The sequence below is a fragment of the Taeniopygia guttata genome, chromosome 5 (assembly GCF_048771995.1).
Source record: "Taeniopygia guttata chromosome 5, bTaeGut7.mat, whole genome shotgun sequence".
In the NCBI taxonomy this organism is placed as follows: Eukaryota; Metazoa; Chordata; class Aves; order Passeriformes; family Estrildidae; genus Taeniopygia; species Taeniopygia guttata.
In genome coordinates this window covers 59280304-59306956 of record NC_133030.1, presented here as the reverse complement: position 1 = coordinate 59306956, position 26653 = coordinate 59280304, and the positions used below count along the sequence as shown (strand labels likewise).

At 40.2% G+C, this 26653-nt stretch overlaps 1 protein-coding gene across 1 annotated transcript in view; it reads left to right on the top strand.

The window, feature by feature from the left end:
* MNAT1 (MNAT1 component of CDK activating kinase) overlaps window positions 1-26653 on the top strand; it is a 116996-nt gene that overhangs the window by 27241 nt on the left and 63102 nt on the right. The window contains exons 2-5 of the mRNA XM_002200599.7: window positions 6912-7064; window positions 8679-8752; window positions 17067-17170; window positions 21140-21280. Coding sequence (XP_002200635.1) covers window positions 6912-7064; window positions 8679-8752; window positions 17067-17170; window positions 21140-21280 — 472 coding nt within the window. The remainder of the gene's footprint in view (window positions 1-6911; window positions 7065-8678; window positions 8753-17066; window positions 17171-21139; window positions 21281-26653) is intronic.

Here is a 26653-nt window from a genome sequence, read left to right as displayed (position 1 = left end):
GTTTTTCCCCTTTTACTGTAAAGCCACATTTCCTTGTCTTGTTCCCACATGCTGTTGTTGCACTGTTAAAATGTGTTGAAAATACAGGACAAAAGGTAGAAGTCTTGTTTCAGTAAAAGAGTTCAAATAAAACATCTGTTGTGGCTATTTTGGGACCTCCAAGTGTTTATTTTTTGTTGTCTATGTTTTAGTTTTTTTCCATGTGATTTCTGGCTTATGTAGGTGTTTGGTGTGATGGAGTAAGTGATGCTCTGAGTACTTGGGTTGGTAAGATCTGTCAGCTCTGGGGGCAGCTCAGCCCACACCATGGTGCAGGACTTTCTCATGAAGTAAGAAATGGGTATGGAGGGAGAAGGGAGCAACATATCTCATGTGGAGTCTGGTGTGAGATCTCACACTTGTTAATGATAAATGTGTTTGCCTTATGAGATAGTGGGTGATGTTGAGCTGGATTGTGTCTAAGAAAGTGCAGTTTCGGCAATTTGGACAGACTTAGGAGATTTCGTAATTGTGACTTTAGTTCAGGTGTGCTGTGGGAAGCTGTTGATCCTGATAAACTATTTAATTTGATGTTTGTTGAGAACTCTGAAAACTTGCAAAGTTCTCACTGAAGGAAAATAAAGCATAATAAAAAAGGTTATTGACACAGTTGAATTATTGTTTTAGTGCATGTGTTTGCCCAGTAGACCATAATGGATTTGGAGTAGTTGTTCTGGTACACTGAGTAAATTCTGGGTCGGTTTTGGTGTGCCTAGTCATTGTGAAAGCACTTATTTCTCAATGCCACACAGCTGCTCTTGAAGTGTTAAGAATTGGCCTGTCAAGTACTGGCCTGTTGTTTGACCAAACTGGCAGAATGGTGCTGTAAGACATGTTTTTGTGATTGTGTCCTTAATTGACTAAGCAGCACTGTGTCAGAAAGAACCACTTTTATTTAAATACCCATAGAAACATTCTTTCTATACTATTGAGAGTTAATAACATAAAAGAATCTCTAATTTTTTTTTTCCTCTAGGGAAAAAAGAAAGGCTCATCTCTACTGGATAAAAGTGATTTAAGTTTTAACTTGTGGTAAATTCTCTTGTCAGGTCCAAGCCCCTTGAAATGTTTTTGTAGTAGAGATGTTGAAACACAATGGGTGGTGGAAATGTTTTTTATTAATTGACTCAGTATGTCTTTTTTTTTCCTTTTGAAATGCCAGTCAGTCAAGGCTGTTGTTCAGCCACTACCTGGTCTGCTTTATTTCTGGTGCAGCTGAGATGAGCTGGTCTGTATAGCAGAGTATGTACATGGGAGTTTGGAAAAGAGGGTTAACTGTCCTGAATGTCTCCTAAATCTTTGAGATGTCTGGGCTCATTTAACCTCCTCTTTGCTGCAATATGGAGCAGAAACTGTCTGACAAAACAAAAATGAAACAGAAGTGATGTGCGTGCATCCTTTTCCCAAAAGATATAAACAGTCTAGAAGGAGGATTGTGTTCTCAGAAGCTTGGCAGATGATGCTGAGAATTGACATAACACAGATATAGGCAGAGCACCAGAGTCTCTTTTTGCTTTTGCTTTGTTGCTTAAAGGAGAGAGTTCAGATCAGCTCTCTGGAGTCCTGATACTTTTGAAAAAAATGAAATGTTAGCGAAGCAATCTCCGAGATTTTGTGTCACAATGTGTGTGACTGGGCTGAAGAGAAGGAAACTGCAGATAGCTTATCAACAGTGTTTAAACCCTCAAAATTCTCATCTGAATTGAGCACTTCCCATCTGAATCTGATAGAGCTGTGCTTCCTGCCTGAAAGCTATGTCCTATTGCCATGATGAGCTGTAGTCTCTGCATGGCACGTGGGCTGCCTGTGAGACCTGTTTATTTACTAGTTGAAGACAAGACACATTGTATGGGTTTTTTGGCCAAATAAGGTTTTGAGAGCATTCTGAAGTTGTCTCCTCACAAGGTAAGGACAGCAAAATCCCCACTGGTAGAGCTTAACAGAATCTGGACAGAACGGGGAGAGAGAGTAATTGGTATCACCTTCTCCCAACTCCCTCTTGTATTTGGCAGGGAAGAGATGGCCCAAAAAACATAGGCAGCAGCTACTGCAAATACTTGAATAAGGATTTATGGATTCCTGAAGCTGAGGTGTGAAAAGGAAAAGACTGATTTTTATCCCGAACTCCCTATTGATCTCTTAAGCTCCGTTATTCTGAGGCTCTCAGAAGCACTTGATGTCACTGGAGTCATGCTTCTCTTTCCTCTACTTCTGGTCCTTATCCTGTAACATGAAAAAATGGCTTTAGCTGGGTTCTTTTGACTCTTTTGCATCACAGAAGTCATGGTTGCTGGAGACTCCAGGAAGAACCTGCCTTCTAGGCTGTGTCTGAGGCCATCAGCCCAGAAAATAAAGCTGCAGTGGCCAGCTGCAAATGGTGGATGAGCTCTTGGCTACATAGCAGAAACCACTGTGACTTGTTAAATGTACTGAAGGCTGTGAAATAAACAGGTTTGACAGCTTCTCTCCCCAGACTGGGCTGTTCTTGCCTCAGTTCAAGAATCACTGCTTGAGAATATCAAATTGTCTAATCCAAGAAGCCCAGGAATGTTTCTAGAAGCATCTTTGATTTAAAAAACTAGGTGCCATTCTGTAAGCTTTCTCATGTGTGTGTTTTCTGTTTTTTAATATTCCTTCCCCATAAATCAAGTCATTCTACTTCTATAAGTAAATTTCCCTCTGACATCAAAATTGAGGAACAAGTGAAAACACATCATTTTTGCTGATTCTTTCCACTCCTCTTGTTTGTGGCTCAAGTCTTGGCTATGTATTGAAGACTGTATTATTATTTTTTAATCAAAACTGTTTCTTCCATAGTAGAGAGGATAATTTGTTTTGTTACTTTAAATAACAGAAACATCTTGGTTATAAAAAGCTGAAGAAAGAGAGGCTTAGAAATTGTAAGTATTTGATACTGTTTAATGAGTCTATCTACTAAAAATAGACTTTGTAAAGAAGGGTAGTAACTCATTCTGTAATACTCTTAGTCAACAGCAAAAGCCATACATTTTTTTTTTACTGAAATGATTAATGGCTGCATATCTAAAGTTCTGCAAATTTTTGTAATGCTCAGCAGAATCTAAATTTTTAAGAGAATATCTTGTGTTCCTGCTGGTGAAAATAGCTGTTCCTTTAATCTGTTTTGTTTGCTCCCTTGCCAGCTGAGCTAAAAAAGTGAGCAGCACTATCAAGCTCTGCTAATGTTGTGAGCCATTTTCATCTTTCAGTGTCCCAGAGGGGTTGATTCCTTGTCTGCCATCATCCCTGCATGAAGTGAATGTGTGCATATGTGAGGAATGCAGGATTGGGCACAAATCCTGTACCCTTTGAAGACACTCTGTCCAAAACAAACACTCAGTTCCCAGTCAGTGTAATTTAGTTGATAAATATCTTAACAGCTTTCTGGGGAGGAACCTCTGCTTGTTTTCTGCAGTGTACCAAAAGCATTTTTAGTACGATCCTGAAGTCCTTGAACATGAGGGCCTGTAGTGCTGTTTTTAGATGTTTTATTGTTTGCTTCTCCCAAAAATGTGGTGTTCTAGACTGCTCAGAGGCTGGGCCTTTTGTTTAATATTTCATGGGGGTTGAAGAGAAGAGCAACAGATAAAACAACTGTGGATGAAATGAAAATGAGCCATTCTAATGTTTATTGGTGTCAAAGACCAAGAGACTTTATTGTTCCTGGTTGGCATTACTGATAGTTGTCCCTGTTGTATGTCCATGTGTAAGTTCTTGGGCATTTTCTGTTCATATCTTCATCCTGATCACATGTTCTCAAGATACAAACTCCAAAAGGAAATGTTTTAGTGAGTGTGTGAAGTAGAATACAGATTGCAGAGGCTGTGCAACCTCGGTGTGAAGGGAAGCAGCAACATCACAATGTTTGTTTAGCTCTCATGTGAAGCTGTAGTCTCCAGACAAACTCAGAATTGAACAAATGTATGGATGGTATTTTTAAAAATAAGAACATTTGTCATCATTAGTTTATATATATAGCATACCTGCATACATAATACACATGCAAATGCAAATTTGCCTCTTTAAGGCTTCTCATTTAAGAAAACACAGTGCTGTCTATTTTGGCCCTGATTTGAAGGTGAGTTAAGCAGGTGCTTTGGTGCTTTGCTCATTTGGAGAAAGCCACATATAATGTGTTGGCTTGAAAGATGTACAGAATGGTGTCCTGCTTCCACAGGCAGCTGTTCTTACAGTAAGGCCAGTGGGGAAGAGTTGGACTTGGGAAGAAATGGAAGGCTCTCCTGAAATTATGTGGTTTGTGTGCTATGAGGAGCTCTCTAATACCAGCTGTGGTGTTGGGGTGTCCCTCTGTGCTATTGAATGAGTTTCTGTGACTCTGGTGAAGTCACAGAAATTGCTACATATATTTAATAACCAGCTAAAAATAATCCAAGTGAAAAAGAAATATATTTTTAAATTTTACAGTGCAAGATAATTTTTTTCAAGTCACATTTTAAAATCTTTATTTCAAGATGTGAGCAAATTCATTAAATCCACCTTTGTAGCTGTGGGCCTTCGTGGTGATGACACATGCTCTGACATTAGTGATCTGCACAAAACCGAAGGGAATTCCTTGGAGCAGGGTTGGGAAAATGGCTTTTTTCCCTTCCTCAAGAATCAGATGGAAGTGTGTGACCAACATTGCCATTGGTGGCAGAGTGGCTGCTGTTTGTGGGGGCAAGGATGACAGATCTGTTTGGCAGGAAGCTTGGGATCTGTGTGTATTAAATCTGTCTGGAGATGGCAGAGGAGGCAGGATATGGGCCGAGTCCAGCTCTGCCCTTGACTCGTCCCATACAGCCCCCTTTGAATTCAGAAGGAATTATCTCCAAATAAATATAAGGGTGGATGTGCATGAGTGAGTGAGAATGCAATCACCTGATGTGGGATTCCCATAGTGAGGTGTTGACTCATCTTTTTATGTATGGAAAGCTATTTTGCAGCCTTAGAAACTGCTTTCAGTTGGGGAAGGCATTGAAGCACTTGTATGAAGTGCTTTTGCAAGGAGGGCTTTTTTCCATAGTCAAGTCCTGTGCAAACTTGAAGTGTCTTTGATTAAGGGAAGTGGGGAGTGAAGTAGTTTCAGGTGCTACTGTCTGTGAATAATATCCTGCACATGGAACCCCTTTTCTGTTGGTCCTTAGGCAATACTGTGATAACAAAACAATACAAACACCTGCACTTGGATCCACCTGCCGAGTTCTGTCTCTTTACTCCCTATTCTATAACTTAGGAAAAAGGAGTCAGGGACTTTTCTGTGCTTTGGCTGCTGTGTTGAGAGGCACAAACAGCACGAGCTGCCAGAATAGAGCCAGTGAAGCTGTCCTTATGTTGGGCTCCTGCATGCACAGACAGGTTGGGAGAGGAAGGAGAAAACCTTTTCCCTGCCTTGCCTGCTCTCTTGCATTTACTCTTGGCCCTCCTGTAGTGGGGACATAAATTGCTTCCATTATGTACATTATATTCATTTCTCATTATTTTTTGAGTCCATGTTCCAGCAGCTTCTAAATTTCAGGCTTAGTGTGCTAATGAAGTTTAATTGTTCCCTACCCAGAAAATTTGTATTTATAAATACAGTTTGTTTTCTAACTAAAGGAATTCTGGAGCAGAAAAATGCCCAAGTAAATTCAATATTTGCTCTTTGACATTGGCAGCTGCTATGCAAGTTGCAGGCTGAAGCTGTAGATCTCCATGTGTTAGCAACAAAAAAAAAAAGCTTTTTTTTTTTTTAATTGTGAGATACAATTATGTTTGTTTTCCACTTTCTAATCTTGACAACAGAAGCTGGGTAAAACTGGCTGGCTCTCCTTATCTCTGCCTCTGTAAGGACTGGAACCAGTTTAGTTTGGGATAGGTCAGCAGTGTGAAAGTTTTGTTTAAGATCTTTCTCAACCATGTCAGTGTTGTTTCTCTTACTTTGTTTAGCTTTTGTGCTGGGTTTGTGAAGGTAAAACATGGCTTTGCCCTTAATGTACAACTGTTTTGGCTTCAATATAGCAAAGCTATAAATAGGCTCCCCTTTGCCTCCCCAGCAGTAGGAAATGACTGCAGCAGGTGTTGTCCTCTGCTAGAAATTTGCACATTATTACTACCCAAGTACTTTTTTCTTAAAATCAGCTTTCTTGTTGTGTGTTCTGCCTTTGTTAAATGCCAACTGACTGGTCAGCAAGTATCTTGTTAAAATCTGATGTCTTCCATTAGGTCAAAAGAAATAAAACCAGAAAGGTATTTTTGGTTTATTTCTATGCAGCCTTTGTAAAGTTTATTTTATATATAAGTTAAAAAGTATTACCAGAAGGCACAGGAGAGCTGCATAAAGCTGGTTGCTGACTGAAATAGTTTTGATTCTTTTAGTTTTGCTGGGCTGGAGTTTAACTTAGGTTTGTTGCAGCAGTTCCTCTGTGACAGGACTGGCAGATGCTTGGAAGTCTGCAGGCAAGATTTGTGTCCATGCTTGGATTGAGTTCTCCTTGCACTGCAGCATCAAGAAAACAGACAGGGTTTTTTGTGCAGCGGGGTGGTGCTTAAAGTAAATAAGGATATTGCAGACTGGTCCATGTGAAATGGGTTTGCTGATGACAATAAACATCTTCTCCTTGATCTAGACCCCATCATTTTGTTTGGATTAATGCTTGGTCCCAGCAAAGAGCTGGAGATGTTTGGGCAGGGAGAATCCATGTGTTTGTGCTGCTGAGCCTGTTCTGCTCAGGCAGGGGGGAGAGCTCTGGCCTCCTGCCTCTGGTGGGTGCTGCAGAAAGAGTGAAATCAGGGGAGAAGTGCTGTGCAAACAGCAAAAAGGGGGCACAGTCCTGTGATTCAATTCCTGTGTGCCTTTGCACCCTTTTCTTCCACAGATGTGAGAGCTGTGTGGAGCTGCTGTTTGTGAGAGGAGCTGGGAACTGCCATGAGTGTGACACACCCCTGAGGAAAAGCAACTTCAGGGTGCAGCTCTTTGAGGATCCTGCTGTCGACAAGGAAGTGGAAATCCGGAAGAAAGTGCTGAAAATGTGAGTGTTACCATTTAAAAGAACAGAGAGTAGATGTCTTTCATGGATCAAAATTTAAAAAAAAAAATAACTTATTCAGTAGTACAGAGGAGATTTTTCTTTTTTTTTATTTAAGTGGCAAACCATAAAACTTGGCTCCATTTATCATGAAGGGATTTCAGAGAATCTGATTTTGTGCAACAATTGAGAGCTGAATTCTCAATTTAGCCTTGAGGGATTCCTGCTTAACATTAGAAATTGTTGAGTGTTTCTTTGTGGCCTTCTTTGGCAAAGACTTGGCACCAAAATGGAGATGATTAGATATTGAGGGGATGAACATGGCAGTAGAGCAAGAAACAGGACCTTGATTGTTTTGTTCCCTGGGGACCTGTTCTGAGAGTTGAAGGCCAGTTCCCTTCAAAATCAAAATGGGCAAAAGAGTTCACATTGTTTTTTGCTTCACACAGCAATTATTAGTGGAAATGGTTCCTTACAAGCCTGGTGTTACCAGTGTTTCATGCAGATTTGAAAGCTCTTGAAATTGAGATAAATGAGGTGTGAGATTGCATCTCGCTCCTTGTGACCAGTAAGCAGCATTTTATAAGGAAAATATGGGAGCCAGTTGGTGTTTTGATAGAAGAAAATCTGATGAATGTAACGATCCAGAGAGAATTATGTGTGCCTAAGTGAACGAACAGGTAAATTATAAGCTTGTCAGCCTTTATCTAAAACTTGATACAATAGTAAATGAATCATATGATCTTGCTGAGATGTGGGGAACCTGTGCCACTGAATACCAAGATGCTGATGTGGAAAGCAGTGATAATTTTGATGTTGGATTTTAATGTCTATTGAAGTTAACAGAAGTCAAACTGGAATAAGTCAATAAACATTGAATAAAGTTTAGTTAGAAGAGAAAATGTTGGAAAATGCTTGGCTTACTTGGGTTTGTCACATTAGTTTTGAGGAGGCAGAAAAAATGCCCCCAGATTGGAGTATGGCCTCAATTCTTGGGATTTTTATATTCCTGGATGTCACGGTCCACAGATCAAGCAGAAGCTCAGCTTTATATATTCTGGGGAAGAAAGTCTGCTTGTCTTCACTTTCAAAAGCTGTTCATGTTCTAAGCCAATTGTCCCTTCATCTTTTTTACTTTCTCCAGCTCTGAAGAGGTGAATATGAGTGCTGGAATGATGTATTGATATGAAATAAGATAATTGTGTAGCATTTTCAGTTTGCTGCTGACATATGCTTTTTGTTGTTGGCACAAAGCCAAACTCTTTTCTGATTGTTCTAGAAAAGCTTTTTTTCTGTGGGTGTTGCTGTTGTCTCTGCCTTTGTTAAGAGGCTGGCTGAGAGTTACTCTGTCTTGGCCTCTGTGCTCATGTTTACCTGTAACCCTGGAAAAGGAACTGGCAAACAACAGGCAAAGATAGCACAGATTTCTTCCAGGCTGCCTCCTTTCCTTTGGAGCAGGCACTTCTGTCTCCCATTAAAGATTCTGGTCAGTTTGGGAGTCACAAAACACATAGTAGATAAAACTAGATCAGTGCTTAATAAGCTTGCAGCAAAAGCCTTGTTGAATGAAAATTGCATCTTTTTGTGTTTTATAAATACTTTTTTCTTCTCTCAAAGATACAATAAAAGAGAGGAAGACTTTCCCACTCTAGATGAATATAATGATTTCTTGGAAGAAATAGAAGAAATTGGTAAGTCTTAATGCTTGAATTTTTGATGTGCTGTGCTTATGAGACCATAAGCTTTTATCTTCTGAGTCAGCTGCCTATGAGAATGTCTAAGTTCAGTTTCTGTAATATGGTTTATCATAGTACCAGATTTTTATCTAATTACTTTTTTTTCTGGATTTAATCATATTTGCTGAACCATATGACATTGTTAAGTAAAACATTTTATCTGCCAGAGAAAAAAATACAATCCAAAGAGGAAGCAAGCTGGGAAAAAAAAGGCTTGCAGGGGACTGTCAATGCTGCACTGGCAAAGATTAAACAAAGAGAGGAGAAATTGAAATTTTCATTATATCCCTCCATTAGCTTTATCTACCATGACAGAAGCCATATGGTGTCTTTCATCATTTTTGCTTCTGCAAGTACAGTAGTTGAAGCAGCTTTGAAGCTGATGACCTTACATACCACTGTGGTAGCATTTCATGTTTCTGTGCAGAAGGAGAAGGTTTAGGAACAGACGCTGATTTCTTTCTCTTTGGATTAGCTGAAGCAGAACTTTGCCCTTCGGGGAAGGGACAATGTTATCAACAGAGTTTATTTTCTTCTTAGTTAGGGTGACTTGTGATTTATGGTGGAGTGATGGGTTTTGCTTAGAAAAACAAGGATGTGTTCAAAGAAGCGATTCCTAAATGGTTTGTTCTTGGTTTTTATGAGCTTCTGAGCCTTTTCTTTTTTTTTGACCTGGAGGAAGAAGAGGTGACTTAGAGCTTGCAGGAGGGGCAATAAATGTGATTTGAAGGAAACCACGGAGATGACACTTTTCCTTCATTTTTCTCAAAGGAGACCTTGCTCCTTTTTTGCACTGTGGTGTCTTGTAGAAATGTATCCAATACACTTACTGCTGTGAGCAATGTATCATGTTTTTGTTGGATCAGGAGGCTAAGGCTGGGAAGCCAAATTGTGTGACTGGGAAACACCAGTCACACTTACATGGGTCCAGATATCTGGAAGAGATGATGTGGGTGTAGCTTTGTTTGTATATTTTTTGGAATGGTATGGGAGAAGGAGGGAATGAATAGAAAGAATAGCCAGAGGATCCTGGAAGAATCTGTGTGCTCATGGGAAGGAAAACTGCTTTTTTTTCATGTAGCATTAAATACAGTTTCCCACTTAGCTGCTGTTGCAGGACTTTTCAACATCTGTAACAAGGGAGTTGAAGTTTTGCCTGAAATTGTCTGAATTTGTGCAGGATGTTATGATTTTACAGCTCTTGAGATTAGGTGGTTACATTGCAAATGGTTCCAAATCCTGTACTGGGAACTTGGTTTTAGAAGCAGCAGAAACCTGGCTGGTCTTAATAACCTTATGAAAAATAGTGATTTGGCCAATAATTGTTTTAGCCCTGCAAATGCATAGTGAAGAAGCCTTATAGAGTTTTTAGGAATTGGAGTTAGTTACCTGAGAGGAAGATCTAAAATTTGAAGTCCAGCTGCATCCTAGTTTGTTCTTGTGACAGCCAGGGTGATGAGAGGAAAGAAGGGGTGCAGTCAGAAGACTCTTAATTTTCACTGTCAGTGAGTTAATTTTTGATTTCCCAACTCCAGACAGATCCCAAAGGACAGGTTAGATTCAAAAACACCACTTTAGGCAAGAGTTCAAGCCCTGTTTGCTCTCCCTGGTGACAAAGCCCATTGCACATTTGTCCCCAATCCCATCCCTGCTGTGGTCCTGGGCAGAATTCCCCACCTGGCAGTGGGGAATTTCCAGTGCATGTTGTGAATGGTGTGACTGAACAGTGTGTTAAAAGTCATTGACTCTGTGTAATAATTGCACACTTTACTGCTGAGAGGAGTTATTTCATTTTTGTGTGTCTCTGAACTCCCTGCTTGCTTGCTCATGTGGAAAACTGGGCTGCAAGATGGAAAAGAAAGGATGTGCAGGGCAGCTTTGCCTTGTGGAGCCAGTATTCAGCAGACTTGCAGTAGCTGGTGGTGGTTGGGAAGGTTTCCCCTCTCCTCATGCCCTAAACTTTCAGTTTTTCTCTGAGAGGGTCAAAGTGCAGCTTTACCTTTTGCTTTTTTATTCTTTGCTGGAAGGTTTTGTTTCTGGAGTTGTTGTAGGGATTTAAATGAAGTAGTTGCTTAGCGCAGACAAAATGTAACATCCTCCTGTATAGGTGTATTTCACATGACCCTGATTCTGATAGATTTTCCAAATATTCCAGGTAGGTCAGCTCCAAAACTAGCCATGGAATGAGACACAGCAATTGCTGACCTCATTTGAAACACATTTACCCCATTCATATCAGCTGTTTTTGCCTACAGACTTTTCCTATTGAAATAGAAGAGTTGGATGGTGCAGCAGCATGTGTGTGTGTGGGAAGGTCAGACAAACATTAGGGTAGTCACCTTTTAAGATTTCTATTATAAAAAACAGGTTTTTGAAGTGGTTTAGAGTGCAGCCACTGAATAATGCTTTGGGCTAAAATGTGTTAAACAAGGCTTTAAATAAAAACCACATTTTAAAGTGAGTTCTCCCCAAAAGAAAAATAAGTTGGACAATTTGAGAACATTGTAAACACAGTTTGTTGTCATTACCACTAGGAATAAAAATAAAGTGAAAGGGTTAAAACCTGCCTTTGGAAAAGGTGTGGACAACGTCTATCTGAGTCAGGTCTGTGCCCATAGGGAAGAGGGATCTGGTTAAACCTTGGAGTGTTGCTACAAGTTGCATTCTGTAAAGCTTGCTCTTTCTACTTCCCCCAAGTATTTCTTCTTCCCCAGAGTATCTCTGGCCATTTTTCAAGCCCTGTGTGAAAGCTCTTGGAGCAGGACCCACCTCCCAGCGTGTGCCTGGCACCTTCTGCTGGTACCTGAGTGAGGCCCCCAGTCATTACCGCAGCACAATGGTTATGGGTAATTGCTGCTTTTTAAAAAGCATTCAGCTCCGAAGGAGGCTGCTGGTATTTGTGTATTCCTGTGTCTCCCTGATCCTCTAGGACTTTATGCAATACCGGCTGCCTCTCATAACACTTATCTGACAAGTGATCCTTGGATAGAAAGGGTTTTGCTATCTGTGATCACTTGTGGGTTGTGCTGTTTATTGTTTTGTGGTTTGGTTTTTTTCCCCCCTCTGTGTGTGTATTCTCGAGGATGGTGTTGCTGGTCCTGACACAGGCAATAACCCAACTGGAAACTGGGCAGCTTTATCAAAGATCTGTTTGAGTCATCACACTGTTCCAGCCAAAATGGTCTTTCTTAGAGTGATGAGGCTGAGTGATTTCAGTCATTCATTGCTATTTACAGCTCTTCTGGAAAAGTTATTGATTCCGTAAAAAACTGCTGAGGATAAATAGAAATAATCATTGATACCTAACTAGACTTTTCTGGCTTAACTGTGGGTTTTCTTTTGTTTCTGAGGATTATTTTGTTATAATCCCAGAAATGTTGGTTGGAAGGGACCTGTGAAATTCTTTTCTTCCTTTCGCTCCACTCCTACCCCTTTTAGGGGTCAGGCATCAAAAGCACCAAGGGAAGCTGCCACAGTAGCGTGGGACATCCCAGGCAGACTGAGGGTGAGGTTGTGTCTCCTTCTGTAGCACTCTGCCATTCCCAGTCTGGGGTTTTAGGGAGATGATAATTTAGGAGTTGTTTGTAGTAGGATGGGAGGAATATTGTTTATAATGAACTAATGCTAATAATTTTCAGTCTTAATCTGAAACAGGGAGATTTTGAGGGACTTAGTCCTGCAATGCAGTGATATTCATTCATACTGCTATGTCTCTGGAAAAATTATTGTGCCATTTAATTAAAATTTTGGTCTCATTTTCTTTTTTATAACAAGGGAAATATTTTTCCATTTGTTGTAGAATTGTATAATGACCGTTGTTGTTTTGAAAAACAGAGAAAGTCCCTGTAGAGGCTGAATTTCAGAACTTGGTAGTTTCACCTAAATAGAATGAAATGTTTCACAAAAACACAATAGTCTTCCTGTTATACTTAACAGATGTCTCAAGGCAAGTCATTTTATAAACCAACCAATGTGAGATGGATAAGTAGATAAATAATTGTTGCATACAAAACAGCTTCTGTTTCTTTTCCCTGAAGGGCTTCAGGCCTCTCATATCGGCTTATGCTATATTTCAACATGGACAAAAATAAGTCTGTCTTCTCTTTGAAACCTTTTCAAACCAGCCATCTGCTTTGCCACTCATATTCAGATCTACACCAATATTTTTTCAGGGTAGGTGTAGCATATGAGTTGAGATTTTTAACTCTTTCTCGTTTTTCTAGTTCTATAATTTTTTTTGGAGTGATGAAGTATATTTAAAATAAATTTCTGGCAAAACTCAAAGCAGGCCAAATAAAAAAGTGCTGCATAGTCCTATGTTAAAATTTGTATGTTGAGTGTTAGCAGCTGTGTTATTTGGTTTTATAATTGTTGGGTTTTAAATGCCAAGTAACTTGTGGAGGGGGCAAAGGACAAGAGAGGGAAATAATATCTTAATTTTTTTTTTTTTGTGCCCTAGTGCCCCTTGCAAAGCAGACTTGTCAGCTGTATTGTGAGGCTACAATGGCAAGAATTTGTATTCTATAAATATTGATGAAAAGACGTTTGAAGCTCATGAAAAATTTATTAGGAAATATGTTGAAAGATGTTTTGGCTGGCTGGCTGGCCACTGGTAGCCATGCAGGGTCAAAGAGCAGCTTGTTTTGCTGGTAGGTGTTTATTGTAGGAGGGAAGATGCTGTTTTCATGCACTAAAAGGCAGTTGTTGACACTGAAGTTGATGGAGGCAGATCCAGGTTACACTGTTACACTTTCCATTGTTTTGCCCTTTTTTTTTTTACACTTATAAACACTCTTTTACACTGTTTCCAGTCTTGCAATAAAATGTCTTAAGTGTTTCCACTTTTGAAATGTGGACAAGTCAGTGTTGAGGAGGAGGTGTTCAGGAGCAGGATAATGCTTCTCATCAATGGCTATAGATCAGTATTCTCTGGGACAAATTTCCTGTGGCTGTTGAGGGGGCTGGAAGTTAGAATCTCTGATTGCTGGTGTCCTACAATATCCTTGAGTGACAAAGCAGGATAAAATGGGCAGAGCAGAGTCAGCATGGTGTGAGCAGATCTGACTGCTGAGAGGGTTGTGGCTGTGGTTTGGTTCCAGCCACAGCAGGAAAACAAGGGGGGATAAACACTTCCACCATGAGCAGAGCAGTGGGTTTTTAGGGTGCCTATGCATGTGGCTGCTGAAAATTTCCCAAACATTGATGCAGAAATAGATTTTTTCAGATAGAAATGTTACTTCCTTTAAAATACCAAAACACACCCATTTTTATAAGCAGTTCTCAATAAAGGTAGGCATCTACAAGTGATTAAAACATGCCTGTTTTTCCCCAGTATGAGTTTTGAATCTTAAGCTTCTTGTTTTACTGACCAAATTGTGACCAGTTGAACCTATTAAAGATAACTGAGAAAGAAGCAAAAAAAAACCCCAAAAAAACAACCTAAAAACCCCTGAAGGTTTCAAACAGCAGTAATTGCAAAACAGAGCTCATCAGCTTATAGCTACATTTATTTTTAGAGAAATATTCATGATGTTCAGGACCTAAAGGCAATTTGGCATCTCCTCATGCACCTGAAGGTGGCATCTGGGCATCCTGCTAGCACAGCATGGCTCATGGGCTATTTCTTTCTTGTGTCGTCATTGAAGAGTTTAGAGAGCTGCTGTGTGGATTTAAGTTGTAGGAAGTGCTGACATTGCCATGCAGCTGCTGTCACTGCAGAGCCCTGGGCTGATTGTGTGCCAGCAGTTTCATATGACACTTCTTCTCTTCCCTAATAGTCAAATATTAAAACTTCTTGTCAGTGGGCAACTGTAGGCTGGAAATTTGGCTGTCAGATCACCATTAATATACTAAATATTTAGACTAAAATAATGTTTTACTAAGGAGAAGTTGCTACAACCAAAAAGTGTGTGTTTGTCACAACATGAAATGGGAAAATATTATGCCTTTTGGAGAGGGAAAAAAACCCCAAAACATTTAGGATCTGTAGCTTGCTTCCAAAAACCAAGGAGCTGAACTTTAAATGGCTTGTTTGGGCTATGGCAGTGCCCAGAGGCCCCAGCTGGGATGAGATCAAGACCTCAGGGAGGAGTGTTGCCTGAAGCTATAGTGTGGAGATACAACATGTGGTGTGTAGAAGGGAACCTTTATTTCCCTTTTCCTGATTCTTAACAGTGGGAGACCTCCAGTACAGAGGCCCAGTGGTCTGCCCAGGAACAGTAGCAAAATTCAAAAATTTCAACTCAGGTGTTGATTCTGAAATTCTTAAAGCACAAACTCAGCCATCTTAGAGCTTCCCTCTGAACTGAGGATGGTGGGGTGGGGCTGGATGAGTTCAGCTGGTTCAGGAGCCAGACTGAATTGAAGTGCTATTCTTCTTGATACTGCTTATTATTTGGAAAATGGGAAAAATAAATACAGGGTTTGTGGGTTTTTTTTTTTTTTTGGTAAGGTTAGGAAGTTCCTGAACTGTATCTTGGGGAGCAATTTTGCTGCAGTTCGAGGAAATTGAGTATTTTTAATAAGAGCAAGATCATGTGGTGGTTTGGTACTCCTGGAAAGAAAGTATTCCTATTCCCATCTGTACCCTTTTATTACTTCCCTGGTACCCTCTCTGGCACTCAGCCCCCGTGTTGAGCTGGTTCAGGTTACTGGGGGATTTCTCTTGACACTGCAGAGTATCTAAGGGAGTTCTGGAATCAGAGCAGGAGAAAGAATGAGGCCTGTGCTTGGGGAGGGAGGCATAACAGCAGGAATGCCTCCCTTGGCAGCAGTGAGTGGGGCTTGTAGGGCTGACCTGCATCCCACAGCTCTACCACTTTGGATCTTCCTGTTTCTTCTTACCTCCATTTGCTCCTGCCATTGATGTCTTGATGTTTCCTTCACTGTTCTCACCTGGTTTGCCAGTCTGGGCTGCTTTTCATTTGGTTTGCCTGGAATCCTCCTAAGTGCTCTTTTCTGCCACGTTATTACCTGTGAGGAGGATGAAAGAAGGGATATGATGTTCTCCAAACTGAGATGTGTTACCCTGATGAGTAACAAGAGACTTCATGCTGCTTCCTTCTGTTCCTCTCTAGCAGCCTCACTGGTACAAATGACTAGCAGTGGTGCTTGTGCCCAGGCTTGGCTTGGCCCTGGTTGCCTAAAAGCCTGGGAAGAGAGAACTGAACCAAAACCTCCCAAGAGCCATGCTGGAGTTTCCACAAGATTCTCCTTCCCTTTAGGGTCTGACGCAGCATGGCCACTGCATGGTTGTTTCTTGTGGAGGATTTATCAATGGCAGCACAGATTTCATTGCTGCTCTTGTGGGCATGTGGCAGAGCTCTTGGAGGCTTTGAGTGCTCTGTGCTGGCACTGTTCAGTAGCTCTAAGGCCCTGGGCATGAGCCCAGCATCCCCTAAGGATGGGGATCACCAGGAGACTTCCCAGTGATAATGGTGTTCAGTTGGAATTCACTTGACCCACAAGTGAACCAGTGACCTAGAGGTGAAGGGCTCAGGCATTGTATCAAATTGCAAATCATCCAAACCATCTACATCTTTCAAGCTGTTGATTATAGAAACTGTTCAATTTCTTGAGATATCCATGTGTAGATAATTGGGAATGTTGTGCTAAACTATGGAGCTTGCTGGCTGACCCTGCTTGCTCATAATTACATGAGATATAGTCTGTCACCATTGAGAGACATCAAAAGAATGTCAGCTGACCTATTAATCTGTAAGCATCTGCAGATTCCTCATAATAAAGGTAATTGTACGTTGGTGCCTTTTAAGTTATCAAGTAATGTGATTTTTTTTTTTTTTGTGTACCTGAGAATTCAGTCACTGTAGTCTTTGTGCATCAGATATTCCCTGTGAAATGGAGTGACTTAATTTCCAACCTTGTCTTCATATGCCTGTGTTTGGTCTAATTTAATTTTACAGGAATCACCATGTTCTTAGCTATAACTGCTACTTGGAAAGGTCAGTGTTTTATGAATAGTATGATGATTATTCATGTGTATCATTACAGTGTCACAAAATGGGATTCAAGATTCAAATTTTAATCTCCTACAGATGTGTAAACCTACAGAAACTCTGCTGGCTTTTGTTGAAGTGCAGTGACTTAGCAGATTGTCTCTGTCTTTATATGGCATGTTTAAATAGGTTCTGTTACTGCAATGTTTATATTTGGCTAGAAGGGATACAGAGCATAAGAATAGTGTTTCTTTGTCATAGTCATGCATGCTGACCTAATACTTTTGCTTTCTGTCTTTATAATATGTATGCAGTATTTAACTTGACCAACAATGTGGACTTGGAGAACACCAAAAAGAAAATGGAGCTGTATCAAAAGGATAACAAAGAAGTCATTCAGAAGAATAAGTTAAAACTGGTTAGTTAACTTCTCTCCCCTACAATTTTTATTCATTTGTATAAGAATTAAAGGATTTGTGGAGTACTTTCTTAAAACAAATCAAACTGAAAGCACTATGTAGAGTTCTTTGTATTTAAATATTGGAGTTGATAGCTGAAATGTAGTTATGCTTTATTTTGGGAAGGGCTTGAGGAGAGGGGCAGGCAGTAGAGCCTGTGTCTCATACATCACCACGGCATGTGTGCTGGCAGTGTCGTTGGACAATATCCAGGAGAGATGAAGTTCATTCCTACACCAGGACAATCGTTCCTTTCTCATCTGAAGGAAAAAAGGAATCCAGACTCAGACATTATGAAGCTCCCAGGAGGGAGTTGTAAAATTGAGGCAAAACACAGGCCTGGTTTATGCAAAAATCAAAATGAAAGATGCTGAAACAAACATTAAAACTTTTGTTCAAGAGCTGATAACTAACATCAGGGATATTGTATATATAATCTGTATGCAAAACACAGGGTTCTTTGAAGATTCATTCATTAAATTATGGCTCACATATCATTTTGTCTTTAAAAATAAACTTCCATGCATTTATTCCTGTAAGAAAAGTTTAATCTGTTAAATATTTTTTCAGCATAAAAATACACATTGTTATCAGTTCTTGAAGGAAAATGTCTGCCCAGAGGGTGACATAACAAGGGTTTGTATTTGTAATCCAGTTGCACTAAGGACTTGCTTTCAAATCAGTAGGGGTGAAATCCTCACTCCCCTGAAGTCTGTGGCAAAACTCGGAGTGATTTCTTTAGCTCTAGGATTTCACAGGAGGAGATTGGAATCTGAAAAATGTTTGTTTGAACCTCTTCCTTTTAAAGGCAAGGAAATTTCCCTAGGGGTCCATCTCTGATCTGTTATCCTGTCTCTGACACTGTGCAATATCCTCTGCTTCAGAGCTTGAAGAGACCTGCCAAAGCTTTGGCTGTGTGTCTTATTTTACAGTGGAGCTGCAGCCTCTGGGGTCACAGTGAGAACAGCTCTGCCAGCAGCCCACCTTCCCTTCAAGGAAGTGGCTCTGACAGCCTGTGCAGGGGCTGTGGGATGCTGTCAAGCAGCTCTGTAATACCCTGTACCCACTCAAGCCCCCAGGACTTCTATTTGCTGTGCTCCACAGTCCTGCTCTGCTGGAGGCTGGCTGCTGGAAGCTGGGCAAGCCTGTGTGAATCCAGACTCATTGAAGAGCTGGAAACATTTCCCTTTTTTTTCCCTTTTTTTAACATTTGAAACACTCATAATTTCGTTTTCAACAATTGAAACATAATAATAAACTTTACACAGTGGTTATTATAAAAACTGCATGATCTTGTCCATAAATTTCTCCCTCTCCTAAAAGTTGAAGTGTTGCTTTTCCTCTCCAGCTCCTCTAAGCAAGTTTTGGAATGTCTTTACTCCATGTATGGTAAAAGGTGTTCTACTTTCTTACTTAAACTTCTTATAGACAGTCATTGTCCCTACATTCTTGACTTAAATTTTTCTGTCCCCTGTAATAGGTTGCTTCTGAGGGATGTAAATGTTTTCTGTCCCTCTTGTTGTTTTTGTTACCCTTTGCCTGCTCCAGTGTGATTTGTGTTTGGCAAGCAGAAGGGGCCAGAATTGAATGCAGAGATCTTAATGCCTCTCGTAAAGGAACTCTGTTTTCCCATCTCTGCTGGAAATACATTGATGCTCAGACTGTTCTTCTCTTGTAGTTTAGAAAAAAAGTGAGAATCTTGATGTTCTTGTAATTATAAATTGTTTTTTTAATACCTAGATATTTATATACACTTTTTATTTCTAAAACCTTGCACCCTGAGTGGACTACAGCTTTTCCAGTGTTTCTCCCTTAAATATTTGCACTTCTCCAGTCGTAGGGTAACTTGTTGCTTCCTACTTTATCACTAGATGTTTAATTTCACTTGCTGCTTTGTGCAGACTTGAAATAGTTGTGTCTGAATTCTGTGATGTGAATGTGCATGTTTTCTTGATTATGCTTTCCTGAATGTGGCAAAACGTGATTTTGCTTTCTATTCTTCACTTGTAGGCTTGAGATTACTCCAGGCTTCACTGTCATCATCTTTTCCTTCACATATTGGGACTGTGTTTAGATTGTCTTTAGTCTGGACACAACCCTTGCTGCCTATTGAACGAATTTGATATGACACGTGATAATTCTTCCATTTTCCTGTAGTCTGCTCTGGTTTAGGTTTGTTTATCAGTTTACTTATTTCAGACTATAATTTTTCTGGGCTGTTTCTTCAGACTAGGTCTGTCAGCACTCCCCTACAAGTTTTCTTCTGTTTCAGTGCAAATTCCAGGCAGTCTTTAGAGAAAAATGTGGAAGAGCCTTGGAATGTCTCAAAGACCCTGAGCTTTTCTGTCTTGAAGAACTAACTAAATCCCTTAATTTTCAGACATAAGAAAATCCCCATATTTCTAACTGAGTTTGTTTGTTTTTTTCCTTTCATTAAATGCAAAGAGAGCCCAATTCCAGGTGGTTGCTGGTTGGTGACCAGCTTCTTACCAGTGTCACTGCAGCAGTTACAAAATGGAAGCAGCTTCTGTTGGCTGGGTGGCAGGTGATGAGATCTCCCAGGAGTAACTGGGCTTCACTGGGCTCAATCTGTCTGGTGAAGGGATTTTTTGGGCATATTTTGGCTTTTATTAGGTAGCTGTGCTTTATGATATGACTTTATCATTAGAACAAACTTTACTATGGTCTTGGCCTCGATAATGATCACAGAATCACAGAATAAGCTGAGTTGGAAGGGACCCACAGGGATTATTGAGTCCGGTTCCTGGCCTTGCATAGCACCACCCCCAAGAGTCCTACCCTGTACCTGAGAGCATTGTCCAAACCCTCCTTGAGCTCTGCCAGCCTTGGTGCTGTGACCCTGTCCTGTAGAGCTTGTTCCAGTGCCAGCCACCCCCTGGGGGAAGAATCTTTTCCTGATATCCAACCTAAACCTCCCCTGACACAACTTCAGGCCATTCCTTCAGGTTTTGTCGCTGGGCACCAAAGAGAAGAGATCAGTGTCTTCCCCTATGATGTTCTGCTGAAACTCCTTTCATCAATAAATCATCTGTTAGGTTTATAAAATTTTAATTATCTTACCATTTTTACTGATCTTCTTTTGCTTTAGTATATTTGATGGAAAGACTTGGAAAATGTTTCCTGTATGTTTTTTCTTGTACCTTCTAACAACCAAACTGACATTCTTTTGATCCACCTTCTTTATAAAATTGTTTAATCCTCCTTATTTTTCTCTGTCTCTGAGCCCTCTTCTGTTTTTTTATTCTTTCACTGTGATTTTAAATACAGATTACCTAATAGTTTTCACACTAAAAAAATACTTGCCAAGAAATAGATCTGTAACAAAAACTTGTCATTTTGTACTAGTAATCTTTCTTTTTATCTCATGTCACATGACTGCAATCCAGGTTATAGGAAAAACTCCTTATTTTCTGAAAATGTGACATTTTCACAGTTAATGCTTAAATGCTTAAAGATATAGGCTTCCCTATTAATATTCATATATTTGTAATGTCTCATTTTTCTTCTACACCACTGATAAGCACAGTGTGCTTTGCAAAGAAGATGCAGCTGATCTGGGATGAGTGGGATGACCAGGAACAGTATTGTGGGATCATGTTTTTGCTCACCCTACTTATATCATTGAGTTATAGGATGTGTGGGAGCTGAGAGGGGCTCACTTTAGAGTGAAAGTGTAGGGAAAAGCCATTCCCTAACATTTAAGGAGTCAGATCTGACTCCAGCGAGCAGCAAGTTAAAAATCTTTACACTGGACAATGAGGAGGTAGAATAATCACCCATAATCACCTTAAAATTCTGCTTTAAAGGTAGATTTTGGCTGCTTTCCCCTTGCCTGGCCTGCCTGGGGTCCCTTGGGGGGCAGTGGAGCTGTGGGGCTGCTGTGAGCTGATTTCTGATTTCCCTCTCAGACGCGGGAGCAGGAAGAGCTGGAGGAGGCTCTGGAGGTCGAGCGGCAGGAGAGCGAACAGAGGCGGCTCTTCATGCAGAAGGAAGAGCAGCTACAGCAGATGATGAAAAGGAAGAATAAACAGGCACTCCTGGATGATCTGGTGAGTAACAAAAGCAGAGCCTTTGAAAGCTCAGTAGCATTGACATTCATCTCTATCACTGCTAACTGCGTGGAATTAACAGATCTGTCCCTGTTTCCCTGTTTTTCATGTTTTGTGTTTCCATTCTCTCACCTGTTATTTATTTCAGTGTTGCAAACTGCTCTGGTTTTGGTAAGCTAGGGGCTGGATGAAGACTGCTTCTGGGATTTGTAGACTTAATTGGGCTCTACCACTGTTGGCTTGTTAAGCAGTTCTGAGTAGTGGCTGAGAGTCTGGTGTGTGGAAGCAAAAAGGTCATCAGGAGGTGCTTCATGACACAGCCACCTGTGCAGTGGAGATGGTGGAGAGCAGTAACCTCATGAGTTATCCAAGCATTGGTCAGCCCTTTCTCAGTCAGAGCACCTCAGTGATTGGTGTTCCCTTTGTATGCAAAAACAACTTAGTGAAAATTTTCTGCCTTGACTGTGTCATGTTCTCTTGCTGCAACTTCTCCTGTACAAGTTGCTCCTGTTGAAGTAAATGAAGCTTGTATAGGCACACAGAGGAAAACTCAGACTGCTTTTGGAAATTATGATAATCTTGATTAATTTACTGATTCTGCATCTGAAATGCAATAATGTGTGGGCATAGAGAAACTCACTAAATGTGTTACTTAAACAAGGTTCACATCTCAATTTTTGAATACAGATGTGTGTGCAGACATGCATACAACACACATTCACAGATTTAACACCCATGAGGACAGTCTGTGTACACAGAGCGTGTGTGTAACCTTGAGGGAGATCAGAAAAAAGAAGTACGTATGCTGAACATGTGTTCATCTGTCTCAGCATCGTTTAAAGCTGCTTGGCATATCGAAATCATATTTTGTCTCTTGTATCAATGCATCTCACACTAATACAGTGATAATTCCTGCTTTGTAGTCTCAGTTCTTATTCAAGATACAGATGCTTTTCTACTTTTCCTGAAAAAGTAGAGTTCCTCTTTGAGCCAGGGCAGAAGGCACTGACATAGAGAGAGGATCTAAGTGAAGTTTAGGAGTTTCAGAGCCTCCTGAAGAGATAGATGCCTTTCTTCAAGCCAGGATTCCTGGCAACCTGTTACTGGGTTTCCTTTTGTAGACAAAAGCAGAGGTGAGCAGAAAGGTTCTTTAAAAAAAGTTGAGCCTGTATCTTTACATCCAGCAATCTATTTTCACTTTAAAGGTAAATGTGTTTGCAGTCCACACAATTAGGAATAGGTGGATAAATTAATAAAAACTCCACTATGAATTTGAATTTAATTTATCAGAATATGGATTTAGAGTTTCTGACTTTTTAAAAACCTGTTCTAAAACACACTCCTAACTGAATAGAGACTAGTGGTTGATGTGTGGTTGTTTAATTATTTTTTAACACAGCATTTGGTTTTACTGGAAACCTTCACCAGGTGGCTTGCAGAAAGACTAGCTATAAATAACCCTTAAAACATGATTAAAATAAGTAGTTTTAACTATGATTACATATGTATTGCTATTAAAACATACTTTAATATTCTGAAAACAATATAAAGGTGATTTTTAAAGGCTGAAGGAGGAAACTGGACAGTTTCAAGTTTTGTCTCTGTTTCTGAAGGGGCAGTGTCAACTTAAATTTGAGCCAAAACTTGTTTTGTAATATTACTAAGGTTTATAAAACCAGCACTGAAGTGTTTGTGTAACGACTTACAAAGTCTCTGGAAAACCAGCAATTGTTAAAGAAATAAACTTTTTCTATGGTCTCTGAAATCCCTCTAATGCTGTGCTCCAAATCTGAAAATGAAACTGATAATAAATAAAACTTAATTGAGAAATGCAGCAAAAGCCAAGCATAAGCAGCAGCAGTGTAAATAATTAACTTAAAAATATCTAATACCTGTGGTTGCTGGTTCTGTATTAAACCAAAAAGGATTAATTTCTGGCTACAGAGATACCAGAGGTAACACCACTGACTCTGCAGGATTGTGAGAACACAGGAAGGAGGGAATCTGACATTGGTTTTGAATATCTCCTTTGGACAAATCACCTGATCTGTCAGCCTACAGCCCACTGCTGGATCTTGGTAATTTTTTTTCCCAAGTTTACCTCTGCCACTGGGCCACAAAAAAAAAAAAAAAAAAAAAAAAAAAAAAAAAAAAAAGACACATTTTTTGTGTTGTACAAGTAGAGATATCAGGTATTTTCCATGTCAATAAATGAATTTTACCTTTGGTGCTGAAATCTTACAAAGCTGCAGATCTCATAGAATCACAGAAATGCCTGGGTTGGAAGGGGCCTTGGAGACCAACCAGTTCCTACCCCCTGCCATGGGGAGGGAAAACTTCCACTAGAGCAGATTGCTCAGAGCCCCATCCAGCCTGGCCTTGAACACTGACAGTGTTGGGGCATCCACAGCTTCTCTGGGCAGCCTGTGCCAGGGCCTCACCACCCTCAGGAAAAAATTTTTTCCAATATCTAATCTGAAGCTGCCCTCTGTCAGTTTGAAGCCATTCCCCTTGTCCTGCCACTTCAGGCTGTTGTAAAGAGTCTCTCTCCATCTCTTTTGTCAGCTCCCTTCAGGTACTGGAAAGCCACAATTAGGTCACCCCAAAGCCTTCTCTTTTCTAGGCTGAGCAGTCCCAGTGCCCTCATCCTTTCCTTGTGGATGAGGAAGGAGATGCTCCTTCCCTCCCCTCTCCAAGTCATTAGATGTGGTACTTGTGGTGGTTTCATATGGAGCAAAGGTCTCAGTTGTGTGCAAGTGTTTGAGAATGCTGTACCATCTTCAAAGAGCTGATAATTTAGGTAGTCCAGAGGCACATAAAAATGTTTGGTGTTCTAAATGCTGTGCAGTGGTTTCTGGCCAGCCTGGGGAGTGCAGGGGCTCCTGCAGAAAGGACTGGACCTGGGGCCAAGGCTCCATGAAACCATCCTTGGCTGGGAACAGGGAGGGGAAGGCCAGTGTGAAGAGCTTGAGAGATCAGCAAGGCATCAGGGGGACTCAGGCTCTGCAGGCCACTGGAAAAGCAGTTTGGTCCTTTTTGCCTCCCACTACTAATTAGGGAATTTCTATGTTAACTTTGTTGTAAGTCACCTCTTTTACAATAAAACTCTCACTTTAAAAGCACAATACCTTGTTGTAATTTAGATTTGGAGTCTCAAATGCACTTTATGCATCGCTGGGAGGGCTACATGAGTGTTTTATTTTGGGTTGTTGTTTGTTTGGGGATTTTTTTTTAATCTTGGATAGTTTTGGATAATCCAGGCTGAGTAAAATATTAAAGCACTTTCTTTATGTGCTGTACAAACTCTTTCACCTGTATACAGAGGATTCTAAGATGATCTCTTGTGTTTTATGGGACTTGCACTCTCCTCTTCGACAGCCCATAATTCCCAGGCATGAGCACAATGGGATTGCAGCACATGGCAGAGGAGCAGGTTTTCCCTGGACTGTGGCATAGCTTGGAGCCAGACAAAGGCATTAAAGACGTCATATCCACACTTTCACCAGAACCTCAAGGGTTTGGAGACAAGTCTCCCAGAAATTATTGTGTATAACCAGCTTTGTTCATAGTGTAGACACTTTGTTTTCCCATACAGAAAATTGCTGGTATCAATAAACACAGGGTTGGAACTTCCACGTGTGTTAATAGTTAACAGAAGGGCTCTGTGCATATTCAAAAGGACAAACAATCAGGATGTGGTGCCTTGCTGGCACAGTGTGGGTTTCCCACAGTTGTGTAATCTGGTTACTGGTCATTGTGTGAACTCCTGGGAAGATGGTTAAAAATTGCCTTCCTTGAATCATTTTATTAGAAATGCAGTGAATATTTAAGGAATATGAACAACAAAATGAACAGGAGAATGCTTTCCACTCTTCCCTTGTCCCCCAACACGTTAAATCTGGTGACTGAAGTAATTCAACATCCTTAACCTCTGCTGACAGCTGACAGCACGTGCTGCTGCATGCAGGTTAGAGATGTACAACACTTGAAAGAAGCAGACTCTAAACTATTGCATTTGTGGCCCAAATTTTCTCCAAGTTGTTCAGTAATTAGATGTCTCTACAATTTGGGTTTTTAGTATCTTCTCTCCCTCCTCCCAGCTGATCACAGAAATGCAAGTAGGAACCTGTGCCTTAGTTGTTGTACTTGTGATTCTGGACCAGATCTTGCCTTGTGAGATTTTTCTGCTTTTATCTTGCATTCTAGTGGTAAGGCAAAGGGAATGTAATAAAATATAGAAGGGAAAGAAGACTGGAGAGTGATGTGAAAAGTCAGTGTACAACGTGACTGTTCTTCATGATCACTTCAGAGGATTTCTCTAGGTACCATAAAAACAGCAAGGCATCTTGTGACATTAAAAACATCCAACTTCTTTGAACTGAATGATTTAAAAAATCACAGTCCTGTTAATAAAATCTGTTTGATTTTGTGAGTAACAAATATGGTTCATAGTTCAGTATTTGCTTGGCTCTTAGAAACAGAAGTAAATGTGATGTGTGAGTGCCTTAGGAAGAAAATACTGTGTTAGAGCAGTCCAGGAAGAATCTGTCTGAACTTCTTCCCTGCTCTCAACTTCATGGTAGTTTTAGCCAGGAATTCTCAAGGATTTCTGTGTGCATGTAGATAGTCACATTAGTCTCTTAGAAAATTACTTGGCCAATAATTTCCTGACTCTCTCAAAAATGCACTTACGTATATGTATGTTAATAATCATTCTGTCCTGACAGTTTAGGTAATTCATTTGCTTAACTATTCATGTTACTACTTTGTGTGTGTGTATATATATGTGTGTGTGTATATATATATGTATATATATATTTAAAAATTGGCTGGCTTCCCTAAAAATAAGTTGCTGAAGGAGAAAATAAATATGCTGTTGGTTGCATTTACAATAGTGCCATTGTGCAGAGCAGAGCAAGGATCATTTCCAAACGGCCTCAGGTGAAATCTAATGGGAAGCAATTTCAAACTGGTCTGAGTTCATTGGTAGAAAGAATGTGTCTTAGATAAACATCTGATCCAAGTTATACTGCTCAGTATTATTCCTTCTCTGATTAAGTTCTAAATTTTTTTTTTTATTTTAATAAATATTGTTGCATTGCCCAGTTGGAATAAGGAGCCTGTTATATTGTCTTTAATGTGGATTCTATAAAAATGGTTGTTTGCAGGTTACTCTGATTTATGGGGTTGCTGCAGCTTTTTCTTATTACTGAAAATGATCGTTTTCTGTAAACTGTTTCTGAGGGAGACGATACTTGGCATTCTGCTGTTCTAGTGATGGCCTTGCAGTCACAGCTTGCAGTTTAGAAGAATATGCAGTGTTAATTAATATTTGTTTTGGTCTAGGACTCAAATTTATTCCTCATATGTTTA